Source organism: Meleagris gallopavo, chromosome 9 (assembly GCF_000146605.3).
Source record: "Meleagris gallopavo isolate NT-WF06-2002-E0010 breed Aviagen turkey brand Nicholas breeding stock chromosome 9, Turkey_5.1, whole genome shotgun sequence".
NCBI lineage: Eukaryota > Metazoa > Chordata > Aves > Galliformes > Phasianidae > Meleagris > Meleagris gallopavo.
Genome location: NC_015019.2, coordinates 3,205,550 through 3,228,556, shown reverse-complemented (window position 1 = coordinate 3,228,556; position 23,007 = coordinate 3,205,550). Strand labels below are relative to the sequence as shown.

Below are 23,007 nucleotides of genomic sequence, written 5' to 3'. Positions count from 1 at the left end.
TAAATAACTACAAGATTTAGAAGTTTAAATTCTTCTGGAATTACAAATGTGACAATCCTAAAGCTGTGGTAAGTGTCAGTGCAGAGCAGGGTTGGACATGCTGTTGGGTTGATCTGTAAGGAGACTGTAAAGCATGTGTGAAGGAAGTTTGGGGTAGAATACTGAATGCAAAAAGAAGGTACAGTTCTTGACAAGAGGCATCTGGAAATGGACTTGCTTGGCATATGCAGTGTAGGTCTTGCAGAACTGAAATGTGTGGGTTTGCTGCAGTCTTGCTTGGTTCCGTCCCATCCCTCCTGTCTTTTTCTCTCTCCCTCTTGGATACTGAAATGTAAGAAGGATGTAGGAAAGGCAGATGCTGGAAAAGATGTGGATGACAAGAGTATATGGTATACTCACTTGAGTACTGAATGCAGTCAGGATATGATCCACACTGAAGGATTTCATGTGTTGGTTATTTCTAGGGGAAATCCTATGTTGATTATCTAAGACTGCTAGCTATGTGTTATTTTTGAGTATGCTGTGTCTGTAATTTGAACGTAGTATGTAAGACTCAATCTCATTTACCAGAGATGCAAAGATGTAGTTTTATTCATTCCTAAGGAATATATGTATGGGATTGAACCCTGTAAATAAATTGTCCATGATGCACAGCATTGGAGAGGTAACTGCTCCATTCTGCTTGGCTGCATCATGGAATCAGAGTACTTTGTAGGTTGGAAGGGACCTCAAAAGATCATCAGGTCCCAGCCTTTCATGAGAAAAGGGATTATGACAATAGAAATTTAATAAGGTTGAAGATGCCTAATGGCAAGCCCTGTTTTTACATAATTCTCTGTAACCTTAGGCTAATCAACTTTCATTTAACTGTATTTTCCATGTTTCTTTCTTACAAAGACATTTGCACAGCATTTCAAAGGTGAAGAGCTGTATAATTGCTATGTATCATCATTGTGTAATGTATCTGACATTGGCTCTCCCCTTGCGGTCATGAATATATACATCAATTGAATATTTTTGCTCATGTGAAAATCAGCCTGAGCATTGTGAAATGATGAAAATACTGCAGATTCTATAGTATTGATTAAATTCATCAGCATCATTTAGACACCAAATTTAAGAACATATTTTAATTCCTCTTTCTGTTTACTCATTAGGTTTCCTTGGAAAACTGTGTTGAGGTTGGGCGAATTGCCAACACATACAATCTCACAGAAGTGGATAAATATGTTAATAATTTCATCCTAAAGAACTTCCCCGCGTTATTAAGTACTGGTGAATTTGTGAAACTCCCCTTTGAACGTCTTGCCTTTGTGCTTTCAAGTAATAGCCTTAAGCACTGCACTGAACTTGAACTCTTCAAGGCGGCTTGTCGCTGGCTGCGGTTTGAAGAGCCTCGAATGGAATATGCTGCAAAGCTAATGAAGAACATCAGATTTCCTTTGATGACACCCCAGGATCTTATTAACTACGTTCAAACAGTGGACTTCATGAGAACTGACAACACCTGTGTAAACTTGCTTTTGGAAGCCAGCAACTACCAAATGATGCCATACATGCAACCAGTTATGCAGTCGGAGAGAACTGCCATTCGGTCAGACAGCACTCACTTGGTAACGTTGGGGGGAGTGCTGAGGCAGCAGCTGGTTGTCAGCAAAGAACTACGCATGTATGACGAAAAAGCCCATGAATGGAAATCATTAGCTCCCATGGATGCGCCGAGGTACCAGCATGGCATTGCTGTCATTGGAAACTTTCTTTATGTAGTTGGAGGCCAGAGCAATTACGACACGAAAGGAAAGACGGCAGTTGACACGGTCTTCAGATTCGATCCCCGCTACAACAAGTGGATGCAAGTCGCGTCTTTAAACGAGAAGCGCACCTTCTTCCACCTAAGTGCCCTGAAAGGACATTTGTATGCAGTGGGTGGTCGAAATGCAGCGGGTGAGCTAGGTAAGCACTTGAAGTGTGACTCCTTGCCTTTCTTTTTAGGCCTTGAAGTACTCTGCTGCCCCGTGAATGGAGGGAGAGAGAAGTGAGTTTGTTGGCATGCAGCTTCTTTCTGGCAGTCCTGGAAATGCATGGAGACGTTTGTCTGGATGCAGTTAGCTGTTTTAGGACTTCCATACAGACAAAAAGATACCTGTATCTCACATCCTGATGCAAAATATCCAATCTCTTCAACTTTGTCATCAGTGTATCTACATGTAAGATAGTATGTATGAAATGTGTACGCCCAGCTATATAATTTGAGCTGAGAAACCAAACCAACTCTTCTCGCTCTAGAGGAAGATGCAGCTTTTCAACTGAAACTCACTGTTGCAGGAAGGCTGTTTTAAAAGGAGCACGTTTCCTAGAGCAATCATTTTGAAATGCTAGTTAGGCTTTCTTTTAAGACAGGCTAATGAGATTTGGATGTCCTGACATTCTATGCTTTTTAAACCACTTAAAATGTTAAATTTTTTTTGCCTCTGATCTTGTGACTACACAGGTAATGTACCATTACAACAAAAGACTGTCTTGTTGCCTCCGTCTCTCTCCTTGTCAAAAGATACTTAATATTACTCCTCTAAGTTTAAATTTAAAGTTACCACGTAACTCTAATTAAGAAATCAATAGTGGATGGCCCCCATGAACCCACTGGATCTTCCAAAGTGATAATGTTAAAGTTTACACCCAAATCAGGGACTGTGCAGTCAATTGTAAATTTGTGTCGCTGCTTTAAAATTGGAAAGTTACAGTGATTATGCTTGGAATTTTAGCATAGTAATATATCTAATATGGATGCAACATTTCCTTTTTCTGTTTGCCACTTAATCCCAATGCTCAGCTGTCTTATTTCTTTAGTAGCTGCTAAGTCCTGCTTTTTATAAATATGAGTAAATATTTATTTGAAACAATACGAAAGTGAATTTATGTAGCAGCTCATAATTTTTTTTAACTAGTGCATCTCATCTATTCAGATAAACACTCTTCTATGAACTTACTGCAAGCTTTTAGGAATCGGAGCATTCTGCTAGGACGACCCAACACAGGGGCTCGTGCTGCATGAGGCTTAGAATCCAATCTCCTTGAAATGAGATTTCAAAATGCTTCCTAAAAAACATTCATTGGAGAATAGTTGGCAAAAAATTCGTTTTCTTTACCAATATTCCTATTTACATCAGAAGGTTCTCGTAGCTTTTCTTACATGTCGCTTTATCTTACCGTGTAAGGGTTGTGTAAGCTCGTGTATTTATCCTTGCCTCGAATGTCAGAAAACCTGACATCCATTGAACTGTTTTCTGCTGACATTAATTAATAGCAGCCAGGCGGATTACTTACCTTAAGTATTTTATAACCCTATTCTATGCAGTTGATACAAATGTCAGTGAAAATGTTGCTTGGCTGTTACCGAGCCATTGCAAGCAATGCTTAAAGCAAGCTTTTAGTGCAGTGTTTTTCTTAGATCTGATCATGCAGTATCATTCTGCCGACCTCAACTCTTCTGCAACTTTGAAACACAAAATCTATCACTTGTTTAAAACTATTCTGCAAAGATATCATTAAAATACTGCAGCAGTTTCCTCACAGAGCTGGGAAATGTTATTGGAACATTGTGGGAAGAGCACTCCATAAATGCTAAGTATTGTAGCTGTCTCATGCTTTGATTCAGGGCTTCAGTTTCTTTTCTTGTTAATTGTGAGGCAAGTCACTTTTCATTTTCATGTTTCTTTCATAAACCTTGACAGCTGAAAGATGAAATCCAGCTTAAACTTTCCATTCTCATCAGAGGAGAAAAACTTCAAGCTTTCATACAAGAGAAGGTCAGGTGTGTGTTGGACAGGTATTAAGGAACTTGCCCTTGGGTTCAAACTAATTTCAATCTGTTGTAAGAGGAAAAATTACAGAAACCTCAATTCAGCTTTCCAGAAGATCACCTCTTATGGAAAAGGGCCAAAGGATTTAAGTTACCAAAATGAATTTCTTTTTTTTTTTTAACCTCCTGACGAAGTCCTGGAATAAAGATTTTATTTTTATTTGAGGCTCTACAGCAAGTCTTCCCCAAACAGTTTTCAAATGATCAATCTTCTGAGGACAGTGTTGTAAATATCACTTCCTACCTCAGCAGTATGCACTTTAGCAGTAATAAATTGTTGCTGTTCAATGATGTATGGCACTTTGAGAAAAATTGGGTTTGGTGATAAGGATGAGTAAACTGGTGTGGATGTGGTGGATGCAACATAGTATGGTGAATGTCTTATGAAACGTGCTGAATTAAAAAATAGTAATTCACACTTCCAAGTCTGGTCCCAGGGGGACTGTGTGTAATTCTGCTTTGTTCTTTTTAAGTGTCAAAGCAGGGCTGAAGACACAGAGAATGGAGCAGCTTGGAGAAACCAGGCATGCAAGAGGAAAGACTTCTTGGGAAAGAAGACAGACTGTGTGTGGTCACAAAGATGCTCAGAAGCAGTGCTTGTATGGCACTTCCAGTAGTGTAGAACACAGGATTCTAGTTTCCTCTCAAAGAAAAAATATGTTTTTGTTTCTGAAAGAGCTCAGTTGTTCCTGATGCTGGCAAAAGCTGCCCCTCGCATAGGGAACTTAGCAGTTGGTGTTCTGATGTTTCAGGCTCTGCTGTTGCCTGGCTTCACTGAAGTTTGGGATTCTGTGTGAAATTCTCCTAAGGGCTTTGGAGGATGTTGGACTGTTTGAATTGCAGATTCATCATGCTGCAATAAAGGCAGAAGGCTACTCACAGTTTAGGGGAAGACAGCTATGCTTTGTCCTGACCCCCTGCCCAGTAACTGGGAAGGCATTTATTTTCCATGTAGCTCCTGTGATGCTGAACTCTGAGTTCAAACAACATATTTTTGTAATAATGAAAAACACAGCATAAATGTACGTATTATACATATTTTTGTGTGGTGTTGAGTAAGAAGAAAAATCTGCCTTGTTAATCTGTTAGGCTGTTTGCTGCCTGTGTAGTCCTGTAAATATCAGACTGAAGTGAGAACCGAAGGATGAAAGGATGGCCTGGGTTGAAAATGACTGCAATGATCATCTAGTTTCAACCCCCTGCTGTGTGCAGGGTTGCCAACCAGCAGACCAGGCTGCCCAGAGCCACATCCAGCCTGGCCTTGATCTCATGTAGAAGCTTATTTTGAAGCGATTTCTCACCACGCTAGGAACCAAATTACTTAGGGCTCTTTCAGCTTAACAAAGTAAGCTTTGAGTTCTACAGCAGCAAGCTGTGTTATAGGAAATATGGTAACATGAAAATTCCAGGTTTTTGAATGCTGTTCACAGTTGAAGTGTGCTGCTGTAATAAACCTCAAGACTCTTTAGAAGCTACAGAAGTGGTTCATAGCTGTATATCCTCAAGTAGCATCACAGATAGCAAAATAAAGTGAGGGCAGACTGAGCATCCCCTGGGGCTGCCAAAGTTTTGTGTCCTTTAAAATGAGACCTGTCCTCCCTGTGTTACTGGTAATGACCAGAGCAGGAGTTTCATCATTAAAACACAAAGCCTGATTTGAATCATTCACGCTCTTGGGAAATGAATCCATCTGTCCCATCCTATAAAAATATACGTGCTTTGGTTCAATAACAGTTCTTTTGAGTGAACCATTCTGTGTACTGTGTTCAAGCCACAGATAATACGCAGAATTCTTTCTTAAAACAACAGCACCTTTAAGTAATAGCTGGAGTTATTTTTTCCTTTTCAGTGCAGTGGGAGATTGCGTTAAAGCAAAGATGGAACGACCTTGCTGGGAAACAAGGCCACAACTATGCAGAAAACCCAAGCAGAACAGTAGGCTTTTCTCAGCTCAAGTAATCAGAGTGGTTTTAGAGCGTGGTGGATGTGAGTTTTGAGTTTGGATGATTTGTCTGTTATTTTATCAAGCAGATCTTTGTGTGTATGTAATATACAGGAGAGTTTTTGAAGCCTCATCGGAGGTGAGGGATCTTGAACTCAACAGCATCTTTGCTCAGAGAGCTGATGTCTTTACTGTGTGGCAATAATGATGCCAGCAGTGTGATGTGTATCCATTTTGCATCTTTAACTTTCTCTTTGCGTCTCAAAGTGGCCTTTTGACTAAAGATTCTCTCAAATAAACTGCCGTGCCAGTTGAGAGAAACAGCTGCCCACTGCTGAATGCCTTGGTGCACTGCCATTTTCTGGTTGCCGATGGCTTCATGATTTTTATACATGCCCTGCTTTTCCTGCCTCTATACTGTATTAGAAATGTAAGCTTCTCACCTCAGCACGAAGTGTAAGCACTGTGGGGAAGAGGATGCCTTTGTTTCTGTGAAAGCAAGTGATGGTTTTGGTGCACCATGGCAGCTAGCAGGAGGTCGGAAGGGTCTGCTGTCAGGTTGGAACTGGGACACCTATAATTACTTGCATGTCTGATCTTTTTCTGTTCTTGAAATTTCTGCATATCTTTGCTTTTCTGGTTGCTAAGTAGAACAGAGTATAAAGGAGCTTTTCCTCTTCAGAAAAGACTGTTGAGGCGGATGAATATGTTTATACAGGAAAGAAGTTGGAAATGTTTGAGAGTTGGGCTGATACTGCACATGGTACCGGAATCCCACTGCTTAAACACAACTTGGATTGAGATATTGAGTTCACACCCACTTTAAGGAATTGTTTTTTTGTATGTACTTCCAACTGGGTAAGGTTGTCTTCTGCCCTACTGACATCATGGCAGTGTAAATCCCTGATGGATGTAACAGGAGATTAAATGGGGATAAAAACAAGCTTTGTAAGGAGAGATTTTGGACTTCAAGTAAAAATATAGCATGACTTTAAGCTTTTATTTGCAGAAGAGTGCTTGGATGCCTTTTTTTTTTTTTTCCCTTCACTCATGCATTTTTTTTTTTAACTGTCTGTGTGTATACAATGGGAAAGACTTATTTCCAATGGCTGAGATGGGGCTGTTGTGTAAGAAGAGAGCTGTGTGGGATGGGGAGTGCTCAGTGAGGGAGAGAGCCCTCAGAGTGAACTTGGAAACTTGACCATCACCTGGGCTGGTCTTACAAGCCACAGATCTGACATGTCAGCAGTAGTGTACAGAGACACTTCAGTTACTTTACATCAGTTTTGGTTTTTTGTCTATCTTGCAGATTTAGATTTCAGCTCCTGTGGGAGGGAAAGCTGAAAAAAACCCAGAGTGCTGGAACAACTTAACAATTCTCTTGTGCAATGTCATTCTCTTTTAATCTTGCACGGTGCTGAAGAGTTTTCAGATGGTATTCCTGATACTTGAATTGGAAGCTTCTAGTTGGAATGTGTCTCCTTGGGATACTAACCGTATGGAGTTGCAAAATACCCTGTTCTGCAGCTGTAAAGAGGTTATACATTTTAAAGGGATTAAAAGAAGTCCACTGTAACACACTCTTTACTAAATTTTCCTTGACCAGGGTTCTTTTGGAGATAGTCTGAGGCTATGGTTTAATTTATCTCTTCCAAAATACTCCGAAGGTTTTCTTAAAGACAGATCAGCAGTTTGGGGCGAGGTATCTTATAATCACTGTGTCATTGTTACTGACCTGATTGTTGTGCTTCACTAATATATTGGTGTGCAGCCTTATAGTGATGCTGTAATGAGTTTCTGCCTTTATAATGTCAAGAATATCAGCTTCTGTGTTCTTTGATGGGAAATCCCACACTGTCAGTCACCACTGCAGATTCTATATAGGTGCCTGAAATTTTCTACACTTGATTGAATGAAAGGTTGTTCTGAAGCAAGTAAAATGCCACAGATTGCATTTTGTATGGCATGGTCCACAAACATCTCAAGTGTTATTTAATAAGCATTAGAATCTGATTCGTAATTTTAATTACTTAAGAAGAGAACAAATAATTCTAAGATAACACGACTATTGGTAATTGCTTTGTACTTGGAAGGTCACTGTATTACAGGTTTTTCAGGATCTCTTACCCTTCTGGTCATATGGTGCTATTCAAGCTGCCAATCTCTACAGCTTGCTTGGGTTCTCTGTCAATGTCCAGCAGACACTGGAGGAAACTCTCCAGGAGGCAAGAGCAGAACAGGTGGATGCACCCAGCCTGGGCACTGGGTCCCACAACTCTGCTTCTGTCAGAGTTCTTTAGCTGGGGCAGGTTATGTATTAAAAAGGAATGGGAAAGGAATTAATGGAAAGCAAGAATGCAAGATTTTCTTCCTTTGGGACGACGCTTGAGGCTTTTCTGTATTGTCTCCACACATAATATTTAGTAATTCCCTTAACTCTCAGCTTTACAGTGTTTCCTATTAATACTTCCTGCATTTATGAATATATTAATGCCACTGCCGCTGTACTGAAAGCCAAATTACTGTGTTAGATTCAACATTTATATTCTCATTTGTTTTGAACAGCCACTGTGGAATGCTACAATCCCAGAATGAACGAATGGAGCTACGTTGCAAAAATGAACGAACCCCACTATGGTCATGCTGGAACTGTATATGGAGGTTTAATGTACATTTCAGGTAATTTCATGGGGAATGATGAGATAGTCGTCTTCTGCAGTGTGTTTGCCATGATACAAACTGGTGACACACATCTGTATGAAGCCAAATAAATGGCATATGTACTGTGGAGTCCCAGAAAGTGATTTCCGATAATGTTACGCATTTAGATGATAACAGCTTCAAATTGCAAAGCAATTATTCACTTAAGCCATCAGAACATCTCTTTTGTGGCACTAACGTGGCAATAACCATTAAACAAATGACCATTAAACACATCCTTATTGATATATTTTGGAAAGCATTGGAAATTCTGGTGTTTTGAAGGCAGACATCTGCTGTTATTGAGCTGACACGAATGGATAAGTACTGACATTAATCACAGTTTACAAATTATGTGTATGCTTTCAGTAGTCTTTCAGTGTAATATACCTAGTCTTATATCACCCAGGTTTTAGCTTCATTTCGTTTTGAACTGGGGAAGTAGGTTTTCTGAAAGTCTGGTAGGTGCTCACTTCCTAAAGGTTTGGTCTCAGTCTTGGTGATCAAGTTGGAATAAAGCTAGTAGTGATGTTTTTCACCACTAATGGGAAAAACTAGACCCTGAACCTATGCTTTTGCTTGCTGATCTAAATATTTCCCTGTAGACTAGTGTCTGGCATCATCCACAGGTCCATCCTGTGATCACAGAAGGTGAAAGAAGGATGTAGTCCTCTGTATGTTCTCTTGCTGTTTTATGGGATGTCCTCTAATTTCTGACCTGGAATTCTGGGCAGGAAATGGGAAAGATTATCCACCTGTAGGCAGCTGTTGGGAGATCCATTGAGGCCAGTTGATTCTCTGGATAATTTGCATGGAAGGGGCTTTGTGCTAGTAGAAAAGGAGGAATTTATTTCAAAATCTACCATAAGGTACAGCTTCACACTCGTGTTTCTGTGCTGAAGTCATTTAGCTAGCTTGTAATCATTGTGCTGCTATCTGTGCTTTTTCCTGGTTCTGCTTGTCTTACTGCAGGCAGTGTGTGTGTACTCCTTAATGTGACTGTTCACATCAATACTGTTTCCCACATTTTTCTTTTCCTATACTCTCAGTTATCCCCATGAGCAGGGACGCTTTAGGGATGAAAACATGAAGATTTGATTCTTTGTCAGTTCTTCATCACTACCTTAAAGCTTCTGCTCTCTGACAGGCCACCAAGCCCTGTCACTACCATGGCTGTCAAGAATTCTCAGGGCTTTGCAGTCCCTCTGTTTTTCCTGTAGTTACTTTTTACTCTCCAAGTACTTTCTTACATGATGCCTATAGACACCGTGCAATCTGTCAGTTAATCCAAGGATCATAATTCAATGCTGAATGGTTAGCACAGCAGGAGGTTGTTCAGTGGCAGCATTCTCTGTGTATGTTTCAACACCTCAGATAGTTTTATCACAATCTGAGATGATCCATAGCCAATAAGCCTACTGACTTTGATTGCATGATCGATAGGCAGGTCAGGATGTGGGATGATGGGGATACTTCATCTACTGATGGGAAATCATCCCACTATTTCCTTCGAAACCTTTCCAGCAGCTGTTGCAGGGAATCACTAAGAAGGTATAAACATACAGAACTATAGGCACTCGTTGCTATCAGGATATCTGAAATATCTTTTCAGTTTAAATTACTGAAAGGTTTCTGTCAGGAAAACTGTGGTAAGGACCACTTAAAATGTAACATCACTGAGTCAGAACTTGTAAGAGAAATGGTCTTCTGTTTTCATGGTATGAAACAATACTAGAAAGCTGAACACATAGTTTTTAAAAAAAAAAAAACACCAAAAGTTTTGCCAGAATGAAGAATGGGTAACAAGTTTCTGTTCTTTTAATCTGCCATAGTCGTCTTATTTAATGAAGTACTGCATAGAGTATGGCTCCTATATCCAGATTTAGAGGAACAAAATACATTAAAATGTAATCTGAAATGGAGTGTGTATGTGATACTAACCTAAGCCAATGGGGAGAAATTTTATGTCAGGTGGAATGAATTCATTAAAAGATATGCTTTTGCTGTTTAATTATTACTTATTAGAGTAAGCACTATTCTAACACCTGTCTTATTTTTTAGGGGGAATTACCCATGATACTTTCCAGAAGGAACTTATGTGCTTTGACCCTGACACAGACAAATGGACTCAGAAAGCTCCGATGACGACAGTCAGAGGTCTGCATTGCATGTGTACTGTAGGAGACAAGCTCTATGTTATTGGTGGAAATCACTTTAGAGGAACAAGTGATTATGATGATGTTCTAAGCTGTGAATATTACTCAACAACTCTAGACCAGTGGACTCCAATTGCTGCCATGTTACGTGGGCAAAGTGATGTTGGGGTTGCTGTCTTTGAAAATAAAATCTATGTAGTTGGAGGATATTCTTGGAATAACCGCTGTATGGTGGAAATAGTTCAGAAATACGATCCAGAAAAAGATGAGTGGCATAAAGTATTTGACCTTCCAGAATCTCTTGGTGGCATTCGAGCCTGCACTCTTACTGTTTTCCCACCGGAGGACAACACGGGGTCACCGTCCAGAGAATCTCCTCTTTCAGCACCTTAGAAACATCCCTTGACTTACGATGTTGTAGTAACACCTTTGCACTGCATCATGGAGTCTATTACTTTCCTTCAGTAGTTTCTGTTAGGCTTAGCCTACAGCGTTTGGTACAATTACTGGAAAAAAAAAAATGATTTTGACATTACTTGTGCTGTTTGTTTGGCCTAGAATGTTTGTGAAGTGGTTAACAAAGAAAACCCTGTACTCACTTGAGCCAAGCGTTTAACAGATGAGAAGATGCTGTCTGTAAAATGTATGAATTAGGTACGTTATTAATGTTGTGTATTGGGTGTGAGGTGCCTCTAACTTCATTTGGAAGCCCAATGAATCAAATTTGAACTTCGTATTGAATGCATTCTTTCACTGAATTTCATAATTGAAATCCTTTTTCCATTCATTTTCAACTGCAGATTACAAAGGGAGGTAGACTACATCAGTATAAACTGTCCCAAGGTGGCCAAGGGGCCTGAGCTACCTCCCTCCTTTCCGAGTATTTCTGACATATCTGTTGACCCACCTGATTTTGTGGGTTCTTTCAGAGCATATGAAGTTCCTTAGGCAGAGGGAAGAAATAAATAATTTTAATAATCAGTACTATACAGGAAGTGGACCTTGTAGAGGTCGGGAGTTTTTTATAACACACGGAGTGTTTTTTCATGAGTCAGTTAAGTGATGCTTCAAGCAACAGACTTAAAATATTTGGGTATTTTTGAGTCTTTTCAGGAATTGGCTTCTGCTTGTGTGGGAGCACACGCTATAACAAATGGGAATTCGGTGCAGCTGTATATTCTGTTGTACATTTGTACTGAATATAGGTGGATAAGGGCTAGAAACGTTCACTTAAGCCACTGAATTTGACCAAATTGTTCCATCAGTTGAAATTCAATCTACCTTTTCTCCTTTGCTGTTGAGCCAACTTGCATAACGTGTCCTCTGTATAGTTCTCTGTTAATAGGATTATTCAGCACAAGGCGCAGCTTCAGCAGGAGAGCTGCTTTTGCTCAGTGAACTTGGACTACCACGTTTTACCTTCTTTGGTTCAATAAAACTTTTAACTGCAGTTATTCAGTCTAAGCTACCTCATGAATGTATTTGGTTTTCTTCCTCTGCCTCACTGTCTCCAGGATACGCGTTACGTATATCTGTGTGGGTAGATTAATTTGCTAGGAAACCAATGCAGAAGCGATCATGACTGGGTATTTTTGACCTACTTTTAAGAACCTATTTTGGCCTGATGTGTCCGTTTTATTGTTAAGGACTGGGGGGGAAAGAAACCCCACAAAAACTGTCCTAACTCCTTCCTTGGACAACTACTGCTTGTGTGCAGCTGTGCAAATTGTACAGAGGTCTTTTATCCGCTCCAAAATACAGTGCACTGCTGACAAATGGTAGCTGAGTGCTTCTCTAAGGCTAACAACACCACGATTTTCCTGAACTTCCCATCATGTTACAAGTGTTTTTCCTAATGAACACGGTCATAGGGGCATCACCTGGGGAAAATTGTTTTAATTGGCTTATTTTATTGTGCTGCGTATTACTGATAACCATGTAAAGCTTAATAGACTTGTTGGGAGTATGCTGTTTGTATTTTGTCCTTTGCTTGATGAATCAAGCAGCAGTATTACGGTGTCAGTTTTGGAAACATTGATATTTATTCTTAATGCAGTTGACCAGTTATGATCACTACCAAAATGTATGTGTAAGCTTTAGGTTTTAATAATTGTTTTGGTTAAAATCAAAAGCAATTCTTCCTCTTAATAAAAAAAAAAAAAAAGAAGAAAAATAAACTTAATTCTGTGTAGCTGTGCAAGATTATTGCAGGTGGAAGTGTAATGCTGGTGGAACTGGGGTGCAGCCAGGCAATGCTTGTTGCCTTTAAGGATGCTCTTCTAGTGCTGTGCAAAGCACAGATAGCAAAATGTTGCTCTGTTACGTGCTACTCATTCTTTTCCTCATTCAGGTACAGGATTTTTTCAAGGCTGCAGTTGAAAACCTTGAAATCCTTGCTCCATTTGTGTTTTATTAAACTGAAAAGCAGTTGCAGTGGTTGAAACTCCTTTTGGATAGCTTGTGTGTATCCTCTTGTCTGCAAGCTGGAGGTGAGGAGATGAACTCCTTACAAGTGGGCTGCTTTGCTGCCGCTCTCCATTCTGGCAATGCTTAAGGTGGAGTCTGACAATCATGAAGCATTTAGAAGTCAAGACAGTGGTTTTGTCTGAACCTTGAGAGTAAGCCAGGAGCTGGTACACTGCCACAGTGTAGAGATTAATTTTAGGGGTGCGTTATCCCTATTAAAGTGGAAGAATTCTTTGTCATCAGCATTGGACAAAGCATGGTGGATTAAACATGGCACTCAGTAAGATTAATCTGAGTTTATCTCTTTCTTAAGTATGTGTTCAGAATTGCATTAATGTCTACTCACTTGATTTGAGAAGCAGAGACCAAAGGTTCACCAAAGACTGTTTTCTTCTGTAATGCAGTATAAAATGATTTTGCTTATGATGCTTTTCTTGACCGTACTGTAACAAAACTTTTCCGAGTCCATAGCTGCAGATGTAGGGGTATATGGTGGTGTCTCCTAAGGCTGTTTGGATGAACCAACCTCAATATCTCATGCCAGCAATGTCCGGATAATATGCAGCTGCTTCCTTCTCATTGATCTCAAGATCTACACTTTCATTTTGCTGTTCCAGTACCTGAATTAGAGGAATATCTGGATAAAAGCAGTAAGTAGAGATTGGAATATGTCCTACCAGCTGCCTGCAGTTTTGGAAGCCTAGCTAAAATTGGAGTGCAGGAGGCAAATCTCTTAAGGCTAATGCTAATCTCAGACTTCACTTACCATGGAACATAAAGAGCACCAGAACTCAAGGGCCAGACTGGATGGGACCCTGGGCAGCCTCATCTGCTGGGGGGCAACTTGGCCATTGTGGGGTGGGCTTTGAGGTCCCTTCCGTCAAAGTCATTCTATGAAATGCTCTCATTTGTGCCTTTGAGAGACAGGCTGCTCTTGGCGTTGCGCTGCGCTTGGCTGGGTGTGTGATAGCTCAAGTGTTCATGTATAACACATGCCACCCTTCTATGCTGTCATCTCATGAATGAAGCTCTGTTCCCATGAGTCACAGGTGTTTTTTTTTGTAGTCAGCTCTGAGTAATGTTTTAAAATTATATGGAATATTAGAGGATGTAAGTTGGGGATTTTTTGGTAAGCAGTGTTTAAAGCTGAAAGCCAATTTGGATATCGAACTGCTAACATTATTGCATCTGGCAAAGACAGTGTGAAAGGTCAGACCTTGGCTCTGCATTCAGCATTTCTGGCAGTGCTGCATTTTGATTTTGCTGCGGAGAGTTTTGGGGGAGGTGGTTGGTGAATATTTCATCCTGCAGCAAGAAAAAGCAAAGAAAAGGAAACACCAGCTACCAGCTGGATTATATGTGATCTACTCCAAAAGTAATGCCTCCTGTTTTATTGTGTTGGCCCACAACGTCAGAGGTGGATGTTGGCGGTGTGGCAGGAGAGGCTGAACCTTCCCACCAGTATTCCATTCTGTTTTACTGCTATGTGATGGAAGGCAACAGAGGGGACAGCTGACACAATGTCATTTGACATGGAAGTGACAATGAAGTAAAAAGGTCTCAGCCCTGCAGAACTGGAATTGCTGGAGGAAATGTAGGAAGCCCCAGTGGCATCTATGCCTCTGCCCTATGTGAGCAGAGACGAGTAGGGTTCAGTTCTGGAAATCCCTTCAGCTCCCGGGGTGAAAGGTTTCATTTATTTTAATCCTTGTTTGTTCATAGGAATCATTTGGATTTTGGCTCTCCGAAATGTAGGCTGGAGTTCAGTTGCAGTGATTCCATGTGAAAGGATTTCTGGTCAAAACCATACTGTTCGCATGTTTCAGCCACTGATTTTGGAGCAGGTCAGGTTTTCTCTTCAGTTTCTGCTCAGCTGCTGAGTATTTTACATGCATTTTGTCTTAGTCCTAGCAGGCTGGGGCACACAGAGGCCAAGCAGTTGGGAATATGACTGTGACCTCCTTGTGTCACCAAGCATATGTCCTCTGTAGTGATGCTGATGAAGACAAAAAGACACAGCCCTGTTTGCTCTCCTCCTCCTCACTTCCTCTCCAAAGAAAACTCATCCTGTTTGTAAACATGTTTGATGGATTAGGCATTAGATCTGTTCTCTCCCTCACTCCTCATTTTTGCTGTCTATTCCTAATCAAGATGAGTTTTTTAGTTTTCTTTTAACACCGTATGGCATGAGAAACCATGCATCTTGCAGCTTAGGATTACTCCAGAAAAAGCTCTTTTTAAGGAATCACATTTCTCTTTCCTATCCATATTTGTATCTGTGTAAATATGGATGTTCTGGAATCTAGCTAACTTGATAGAGATGAGGTGCACCATATGGTTGCTGGGACAAATTTCAGCTTCAGCATCACTGGCTGAAGCAACATGAAATAGTTACCATTTTGAGCAGTGTAAAATGAGTCTGTCAGTTGATAAACAAGTTAAAAATTACAGAATTTGCCTTTTCTAGGGACTCATGGTTTTGAGTTTTCCACTCCACGCTCCACACAACGTTGGCTTTGCACTAAAGTTTAAACCCTGTGTTGTTCTTGCTCCTGTCCCCTGGGAATGGATTGAGCAGAGCCCACGAGCTGAGCTGAGGGGTTGTCCCAGTAGGAGCCAGGGTTATGGGGGTGGTAGGGATGGGTTCGTGCTTGGAAAAGGTGATCTCGTGAGAGTGTAATGCATCCCGGTTTCCTTAACTCTCCCATTTGCAAAAGGAAGGCCTTTCCTTTTCCTGTACCTTTTCTAAGCCACTTAGAAAGTCTGTGGTTCCATTATGAATTCTGTGGGAGCCAATAACTTAGCACTTTTTTTTTGTGTGTGTGTGTTATCAGCTGAAGTTTTTAGAACTTGACTCTGACTTTGCTTGATCATTCTCAACAGCCCTTTCACTTCTTGTGTTCTGTCTGAAGGGAGAGGGTGGGATGGGTTCAGCCCTTTTGGGTCCCAACAGCAGAGACTGAGCAGCATTTTCCCAAGTGGAGGATACTGGGTAGCAGTGGCACGGTGCATCTTTCAGAGATGGAGAGCAGTGTTTTGGAAGGGGACAGGCAAAAGGCTGTGCAGTGATTTTTTGTTTGTTTGTTTCTGGATTTGCTAATTGTTTCTTTTTGTTGTTGTGGAAAGTCAAAACGTGCATTGTGTGAGGACTGCAGCAAGGGGAGAGCCTGTGTTTGTGGGTTTTCTAATACTTGAGAGGCTCATTTGGGTTACAGCCACATCAGTGTGGGTTGTGAAACTACACTGTGCTGGGCAAATATATGGCAGTGTGAGCACTGCTCCTCTTTGTGAGTGCTAAAGCAGTTCCTGCAGGCCATCTCCCATCACTGCTTTCCATCATGTAGATGCTACAGAGGGACTGTGGTTTACAGTGACAACTTGTTTGTACAAAGTGTACATCCACACGAGCCATTTCCCAAGCAATCCCATGCAGCATAACGATGGATATATTACCTAGACACACAAGGAAGCTCTATAGTCTGTCCAAATGTTGTTTGACATGAAAGTGTAGATGAAGCAAAGGTGTGAAATTAATTCTGCCTTTTGTATTTCTTCTCTAACTTTTTTAATCCCCAAAGCATCATTGTGCATTTCAAGAAGCACCAGCACATTGCTGAGTGCTCTTTGTTAGGGCAGTAAAAGCAAACCCTATGTCTGTGATTGATTTTTGTCCTTCTGACACTGTTTTGTATGGTTATTGCTCTTTTCTCTCCTGTCCTGTGTTTTGGACACAGTTCTTGTTGCTAGTATGAATGGGGGAACAAACCTTGAGAGACAGAGATGGAAAGGTAGGTACTGATTGATCAAACCCAACCATGTCCAACAATGGGGTTCTCTGACCACCACGCTTCCCATGAAGCTCTTGGTATAACCTAAAGAATTTCCAGACACTTGCTTCAAAACTTCTCTAAAGCATACCCTCTTGCAAATGAAGACAAAATGTTTGAAAGGGCTGCACAGGGCTTGTGCTGCTTCCCCAAACTGGATTGTCTCTGCAGGGTTGGTGTGAAAGGAATGCACTCTTTGGGCAATCTCAACCAGCAGCTCTCTGTGGTTCAGAGCCAAGACCTGCTATTGGAGAAAGATGCAAAGAACCTGAAATGAGCTTGGTGTAGGAGTGGAGCACTTTGTGTTGTTCCCAGCTGCTGTGTAACCCTGCCAGGTCCACGTGGCTGGAAGACCTCCAAAAGCTGCCATGCTGGTAATGGAAGGATGCAGCTGCAGGTATGACCCAGTGCTTGAGCATAGGGAGGGGTGCAGTATTAACCTGTACCTGCATGAAATTGTTGATGCATCATGTCGTGGTGTAGGTATTTTAGCTGTTATATTCTGAACAGGAAATCACAGCAGTGTTTGAGTTAGAAGGGATCCTTAAAGGCCTGCGAGTCCAACTCCCCTGCATTGAACGGGGTTACCTACAGCTCTGTCAGGTGCTCAGAGCCAAAATAATGGAACACACTGACTGTTTTTACTGCTTACATAAAGCCATCATTTGATTTCTTTGATGTCTCTTCCGCGTATTAGTCTGCACTGTTCCATTAGATAAGGCCAACCATAATTTGCTAATGAGAATAACTGTCTTCACAAAGACAAACCAAGAGTATTTTTAGCAAAAAGATAGACTAACCAGACCACCAAGAGATGTGGCCGCATTAAATATCCCTATATAACATACAGACGTAATGCATGGGATTAGGCATTGTGAATCCAGTACTCTTTCCAAGGAGGATAAGTATCACTTTGAAATTATATTTAATTGTCCACTCCAGACTTTTTATATCATTTAGTTTGTCTGGCTATGCTATTAGTGCCTTACATCAGGGAAAGAAAGCCTGCTGTGACCTTACAATGTGCAAACCTCCAGGCAGAGCTTCTCCATCCTCCTCTCAGGACAATCTATTGTGCAGGAACAAAGGCTCAGCATAAAGGAAAATTAACTTGGAGGTTAAAAAGGCTCTTTCAGTGTGCAAAGAACCCCTCAGGCTGGTGGTGGTCTCATGTGCCTGGATGGTCTGGCGGTGATGGGCCCTTGAGGTCTGTGTCTGACCTACTTTGGAGAAGGTCCTGAAGTTGCCACTATAGAAATAGACCTGCTTAGAGGCTGGGAGGTCTTTGAAAAAAAAGAGGCCTTTAAAAACCTTCCTTTAAAATAATTAAACCCAGGGGTATAACAGTAACTAAAAATGGGTTAATTTTCGACTGGAGATGCCTCTGTTGCCTGGCCTCGTGAGAGCTGACATGCAGAGTTCCCCCAGACCCCACTAAATGAACTCCTGATGGCTTTTCTCCCCGAGTAGGATTAAAGCTGCCTTCTCCAATTTCTGGCTGCCTTTTTCATGTAATAAGTGCAGAAGCAAGACTCACTTGTGCAGCAAGCTTGCTGATCAGGGCGTTCATCAGCCTGTTTCTGGAAATGACCCCAGTGGGATGGTTACAGATGTACCCATCTGAAGAAAAATGACCACTGCAGCACCATTGCCCAGCACACCAGAAGGTGAGGCCTCAGGGTCACAGCTTGCTGATGGCCAACACTGTAACAGCAGCATTTGCTCAGTGAAGATTTGCAGCCTTCTCATCTCTAACAGCAGCACTGTGCTGCTGAGCTCATTTGTGCAGTGCACATTAATGCCCCCTGTGTGTCCGTGTCAGCTTTCCCTGATAGTGGCAGGACAGTAGGCAGAATCCCCTTGCGTGGTGTGGAAGAGCCTGGGCTGTAGAGATATTGCTATAGAGATTCCAGCTGTTTAAAATGGAATATTGATCAGATAAAGGCAGTAATTTCTCAAGGAAAACACTTCGTTTATGTAGTTACTGGTAACTAGCAGCACTGTGTTATTTCTTCATGTCTGACCAGTAAACATGAGGGGTACAGACCAGAGAGGTGGTGGGTGCCCCTGCAGACACCCAAGGTCAGGCTGGATGGGCTCTGAGCACTGATGGAGCTGTGGGTGTCCCTGCTCAGTACAGCAGTTGGACCAGATGGCCTTTAAGGGTCCCTTCCAACTCCAACAGGTCTGTGGTTCTATGACCTGGCCGTGGGTCTTAGCACGGCTTGAGAAGATGGAGTGTTTTGGCTGGGGAGAAAATTATGGGATGTACTTGAGAGATGGAAGTGTGAAGGATAAAGGAATACAGGAACAAGAATAAGGGAGCACTGAGAAAGGAGAAGAGTGGGATCATGAGCAGAGCTCTCTGGCTCCCTCGTGTCTCTGCTTTTGCTGTGCTGGTGACTTTCCAAATCCGTGCCGTAAATGAGATAGTCACACAGAACAAAAGGTAGTATTAAATGAAATTAATAACTGTCAAAATCTATGACAAAAAAAAAAAAGTAAAAGAAAAAAATAGATTTCTAATTACCCATGTGCTGCCTGGCACCCCCAGAACTGTAATTTCCAATTTCATCTTTTCTGGGTGGCCATGGATCTGAATTCATTCAAAGAGCGTGGAAAGAATTAAGATTTAATTTAACCAAAAAAGAAAAGAAAAGAAAAAAGCTACTAAAGAGTTAGATTGGATTCTTAAATTAAATATGAACCTGTAAAAGGGCTGAGCACTCCCAGCCTTCCTCCTCGACAATTCTCTGCAGTAATAAACCAAAATACTACCAAAGATGCTGAGGCTCTGTCCCCAAGCAGCGGGATGGAAGTGAGCTGATTTTTACAATGTTTTTGTTTTCGGAATGAAGGAGGTAAACGTGAGTTTACCTCCTCACTGTGCTGCTGATAGACTCAGGCTGGCCCAAGATGGGGACAGCTGAAGCTGTTGGCACTGGGAGGTGGGCTCGGGGCACAGCCCGGGCTGGATGTCATCCCTCATCAGCCACAAAGCTGTACTTAGCAGCAAGGTATCAAGGCGTGTGTATTATAAATAGCACTCTGGTTTTAGTGGTGCTTTCTGTCTGATGGCGCTCTGTAATTAAAGCTCGTGGTCTGACCTCTGCCTGCGGAGGGGAAGGCAGCCCTCGTGCCCACCCTTCACTTATCCTCCTGCTGCACAGACCTGTCACCCCGGAGATAAGGACTGAAGCAAATTAAGATGTAGGGATTTCTTTTGGGACTTTTCTAGGCAAAAAGAAGGTTTTAATTGGTTTTCAATTCTGCGTCAGCCAAAGGTCGTTAATTAGGTTTTACATCTTTCTCTGTATCGCTCTCCTCTTCTTGTTGAGCCTGCTGTGATTTGGGCTTCTTAAAGTAGATAAAAATTCAACATTTCTCTTTGTTTTAAAAGAAACAAGGTGCTGATTGAGTCCGTGTGGGCACCAAAAATAGCAAACAGCTGGGACATAAACCTGCTAAAGGCAATGCTTTAATGGATTTAGCTATTATATTTAGATTACCTGACAAATGTAGCATTAAAAACCTCCTAGCTTTATTCTCATTTCTCTTATTTCTTGTTTTCCTTGTGTTCTCTAGCTTGGCAAACTGTCTTTAACAGTTCCCAATTGGAGTTCTTAGTTTCTATTCACTTCTCCAATTTGTTTTTTTATTTTTAAACAAGTTTGCCTGCAGCCTGCATCGCAGAGCTCTGCTGTGGCAGTGACACCCCTACAACTTAATTCTGGCTCGTGTCAATCCACAGTTGCAATCCAGCCTCACTGACCTCCTGTCCTTTTCTTCTGGTCAGTGGAAACAGCATCCCACCCGAGTGGCCAGGAGAAGTTTGAGAAGGGATTTAATTAATTATTTTATCATCATTATTATTATTAATGGAGCCTGCACTCTGCAAAGGGATGGGTCAGTTTGGACGGTGCCAGCTTTGTGCAGCTTTGGGAAGCAGAGGTTGAGCTGTGGCACCTTCCAAAGTCAATAGAAGTGGTCCTTCTGTCTCAGGCAGATTTGGCACCAAAATTGATTGAATGTTCCAGTAACATTCCCTGTGGCAGACTGTTATTCGAGTCCAGACAGTGGATTTGTTAAAAACCAACCACACAAGTGTGAAGCCGAACTGTTATTTATCTCAACTGCCTGAATATGAACTCACTCTTGGGACTATGTCATTTCCTGGGTATTTCCACTAATTTCACTAGTGTTCCTAAGACTGAATGCTGCTCTGAGCATCTTTTTCTTCCCAGCGAGCAGCAGTGCTGCTTTGGTAATGTTTCCAGTCTCCATGGTTTGTCTAAACCTGTTGGGACTTTCGGACACGGATCCTCTATGGTGCACCCATATCCCATACTTCTGTGTAGCTCTCAGCAGTGCAAGGCAGGAGGTTAATCCCAATTACAATGAGGGCTTATGTTAATAAGTAACTGATAATATAGCGGCTTTACCCAGAGGAGGGGACAACTCAAACATATGGCCAAATCACATCAGTTCCACTATTAAAAATTATTATTATTATTGGTATTATTATTATTTATAGGACAAAAGGTAATTGCCTTATGTTGTGCCAGGGGAGGTTCGGGTTGGATGTTAGGAAAAAATTTGTCGCTGAATGCGTGGTGATGCACTGGAACAGGTTGCCCAAGGAGGTGGTGGGGTCACCATCCTTAAAGGTGTTCCAGAATCATGGAGAAGTGGCACTGAGGAAACGTGGTCCAGGGTGGTCCACAGGCATGGGTTGATGGTTGGACTGGATGATCTTAATGGGTTTTTCCAACGTTAATGATTCTATGATTCTATCTTTATTGGGAGAGTTTACTGTGTCCTTGCCACCACTGCCCCAACCCTCTTTCGTGGGATTCCTCTGAAATGCAAAGGGATCTGCTGGAGGGAAGTGCAGATTTCTTTGGGCAAAGTTGGCAAATTCAGTGTGCTGAGAAGTTGTGGAGTTTTGCTTTCTATCCTGGGAAGGATTTCTAGAGGAGTGGATGTTCAGCAAAATCTGCCGCTTGATGCTGACTCTACAGCTGGTCCAAAATAACAGTAATTTTTCTGTAGATATTTATAAAAACTTCTTTGTGCTTAAGGTCCCGGTAAAAATACTTCAATTAATTTCTGTTTATGAGCTGCTTTATTGTATTTTTCTCTTTTTGACCTTCTTTGAAAATCACGTTATTTTCATTTAACCATTTTAAAAAAAAAAAAAAATTCTAAATTTTTTTTAAAAATTGAAAAACACCACCTGTTTTTCTCCCTGTGCAATTCCTGATGAGCAGATCCCTCTGCCAGAGGTGTGCAGTGATGAGTGGGGTTGGGCAGCTCTGTCTGCTCCCAGTGGGGCTGGTGGTACCCCCAGTGGTACCATGGCTGTGCCAGAGGAATCCTGCAGCCTTCTGCTCACAGAGCCCTTGCAGACAGCTGGTGTGATGAAACCCCTTCTTTTCCTCCACTGCGTGATTATTCAGACACCAAGTTTTTCTCGGAGGCAAATGGGAGCAGCTCACGCTCCATGTCTTGCGTATCTCCTTGCATGGAGGAGCTCAGATGCCATCTGGGCCCCTGGGCTCAACATGACACAATGAGCCAGCACTGCTCTGACCACGCTGGACTGGTTAGCACAGCATCAGCGTGGATAATAAATGCTGAGCTGTGTGTGTTGGAGACACTTCAGCAGCGATACCAACGGCTCTTCAGGGTGGATGATATTGGTGGAGTGGTTTTCAATTTGTTCCTGGCCCATATGTCTCTCTTTTTCAGCATGGTGATAGAAATTGCTTCATTATGAACTATCTTGCAGCCGCAGACCTCAAAAGTTTCTGAATTAGAAACAAATTGCATCGTTGATTACATTTTTTTTTTTTTTTTTTTTTTTTCAGATCTTCATTCTTCAGGAGATGAAAAGCATTCTTTATTGCTTCCCTTCCCAGGGGCTTGGGGCAGTAATTACCAAATTACCAACCCAATGTGAGGCCACGTGTCCTCACAGCACACCCTTCAGCCCTATCAGTCCCTCCAGTATCACCCCCTTTCCTCTGGCCCTCAGTTTGACAGTTTTGAGGTTAA

General features: G+C 41.7%; 1 protein-coding gene across 6 annotated transcripts in view; it reads left to right on the top strand.

Moving 5' to 3' along the window:
* LOC100549782 (kelch-like protein 13) overlaps positions 1-12,107 on the top strand; it is a 66,826-nt gene extending 54,719 nt beyond the window's left edge. For all 6 annotated transcript variants that reach the window (XM_010715176.3, XM_010715178.3, XM_010715174.3 and 3 more), the window contains 3 exons: positions 1,158-1,953; positions 8,367-8,480; positions 10,563-12,107. In XM_010715176.3, the coding sequence (XP_010713478.1) occupies positions 1,158-1,953; positions 8,367-8,480; positions 10,563-11,050 (1,398 nt within the window). In that variant the 3' untranslated portion in view covers positions 11,051-12,107. The remainder of the gene's footprint in view (positions 1-1,157; positions 1,954-8,366; positions 8,481-10,562) is intronic.
* The last annotated feature ends 10,900 nt before the right edge of the window (positions 12,108-23,007 follow it).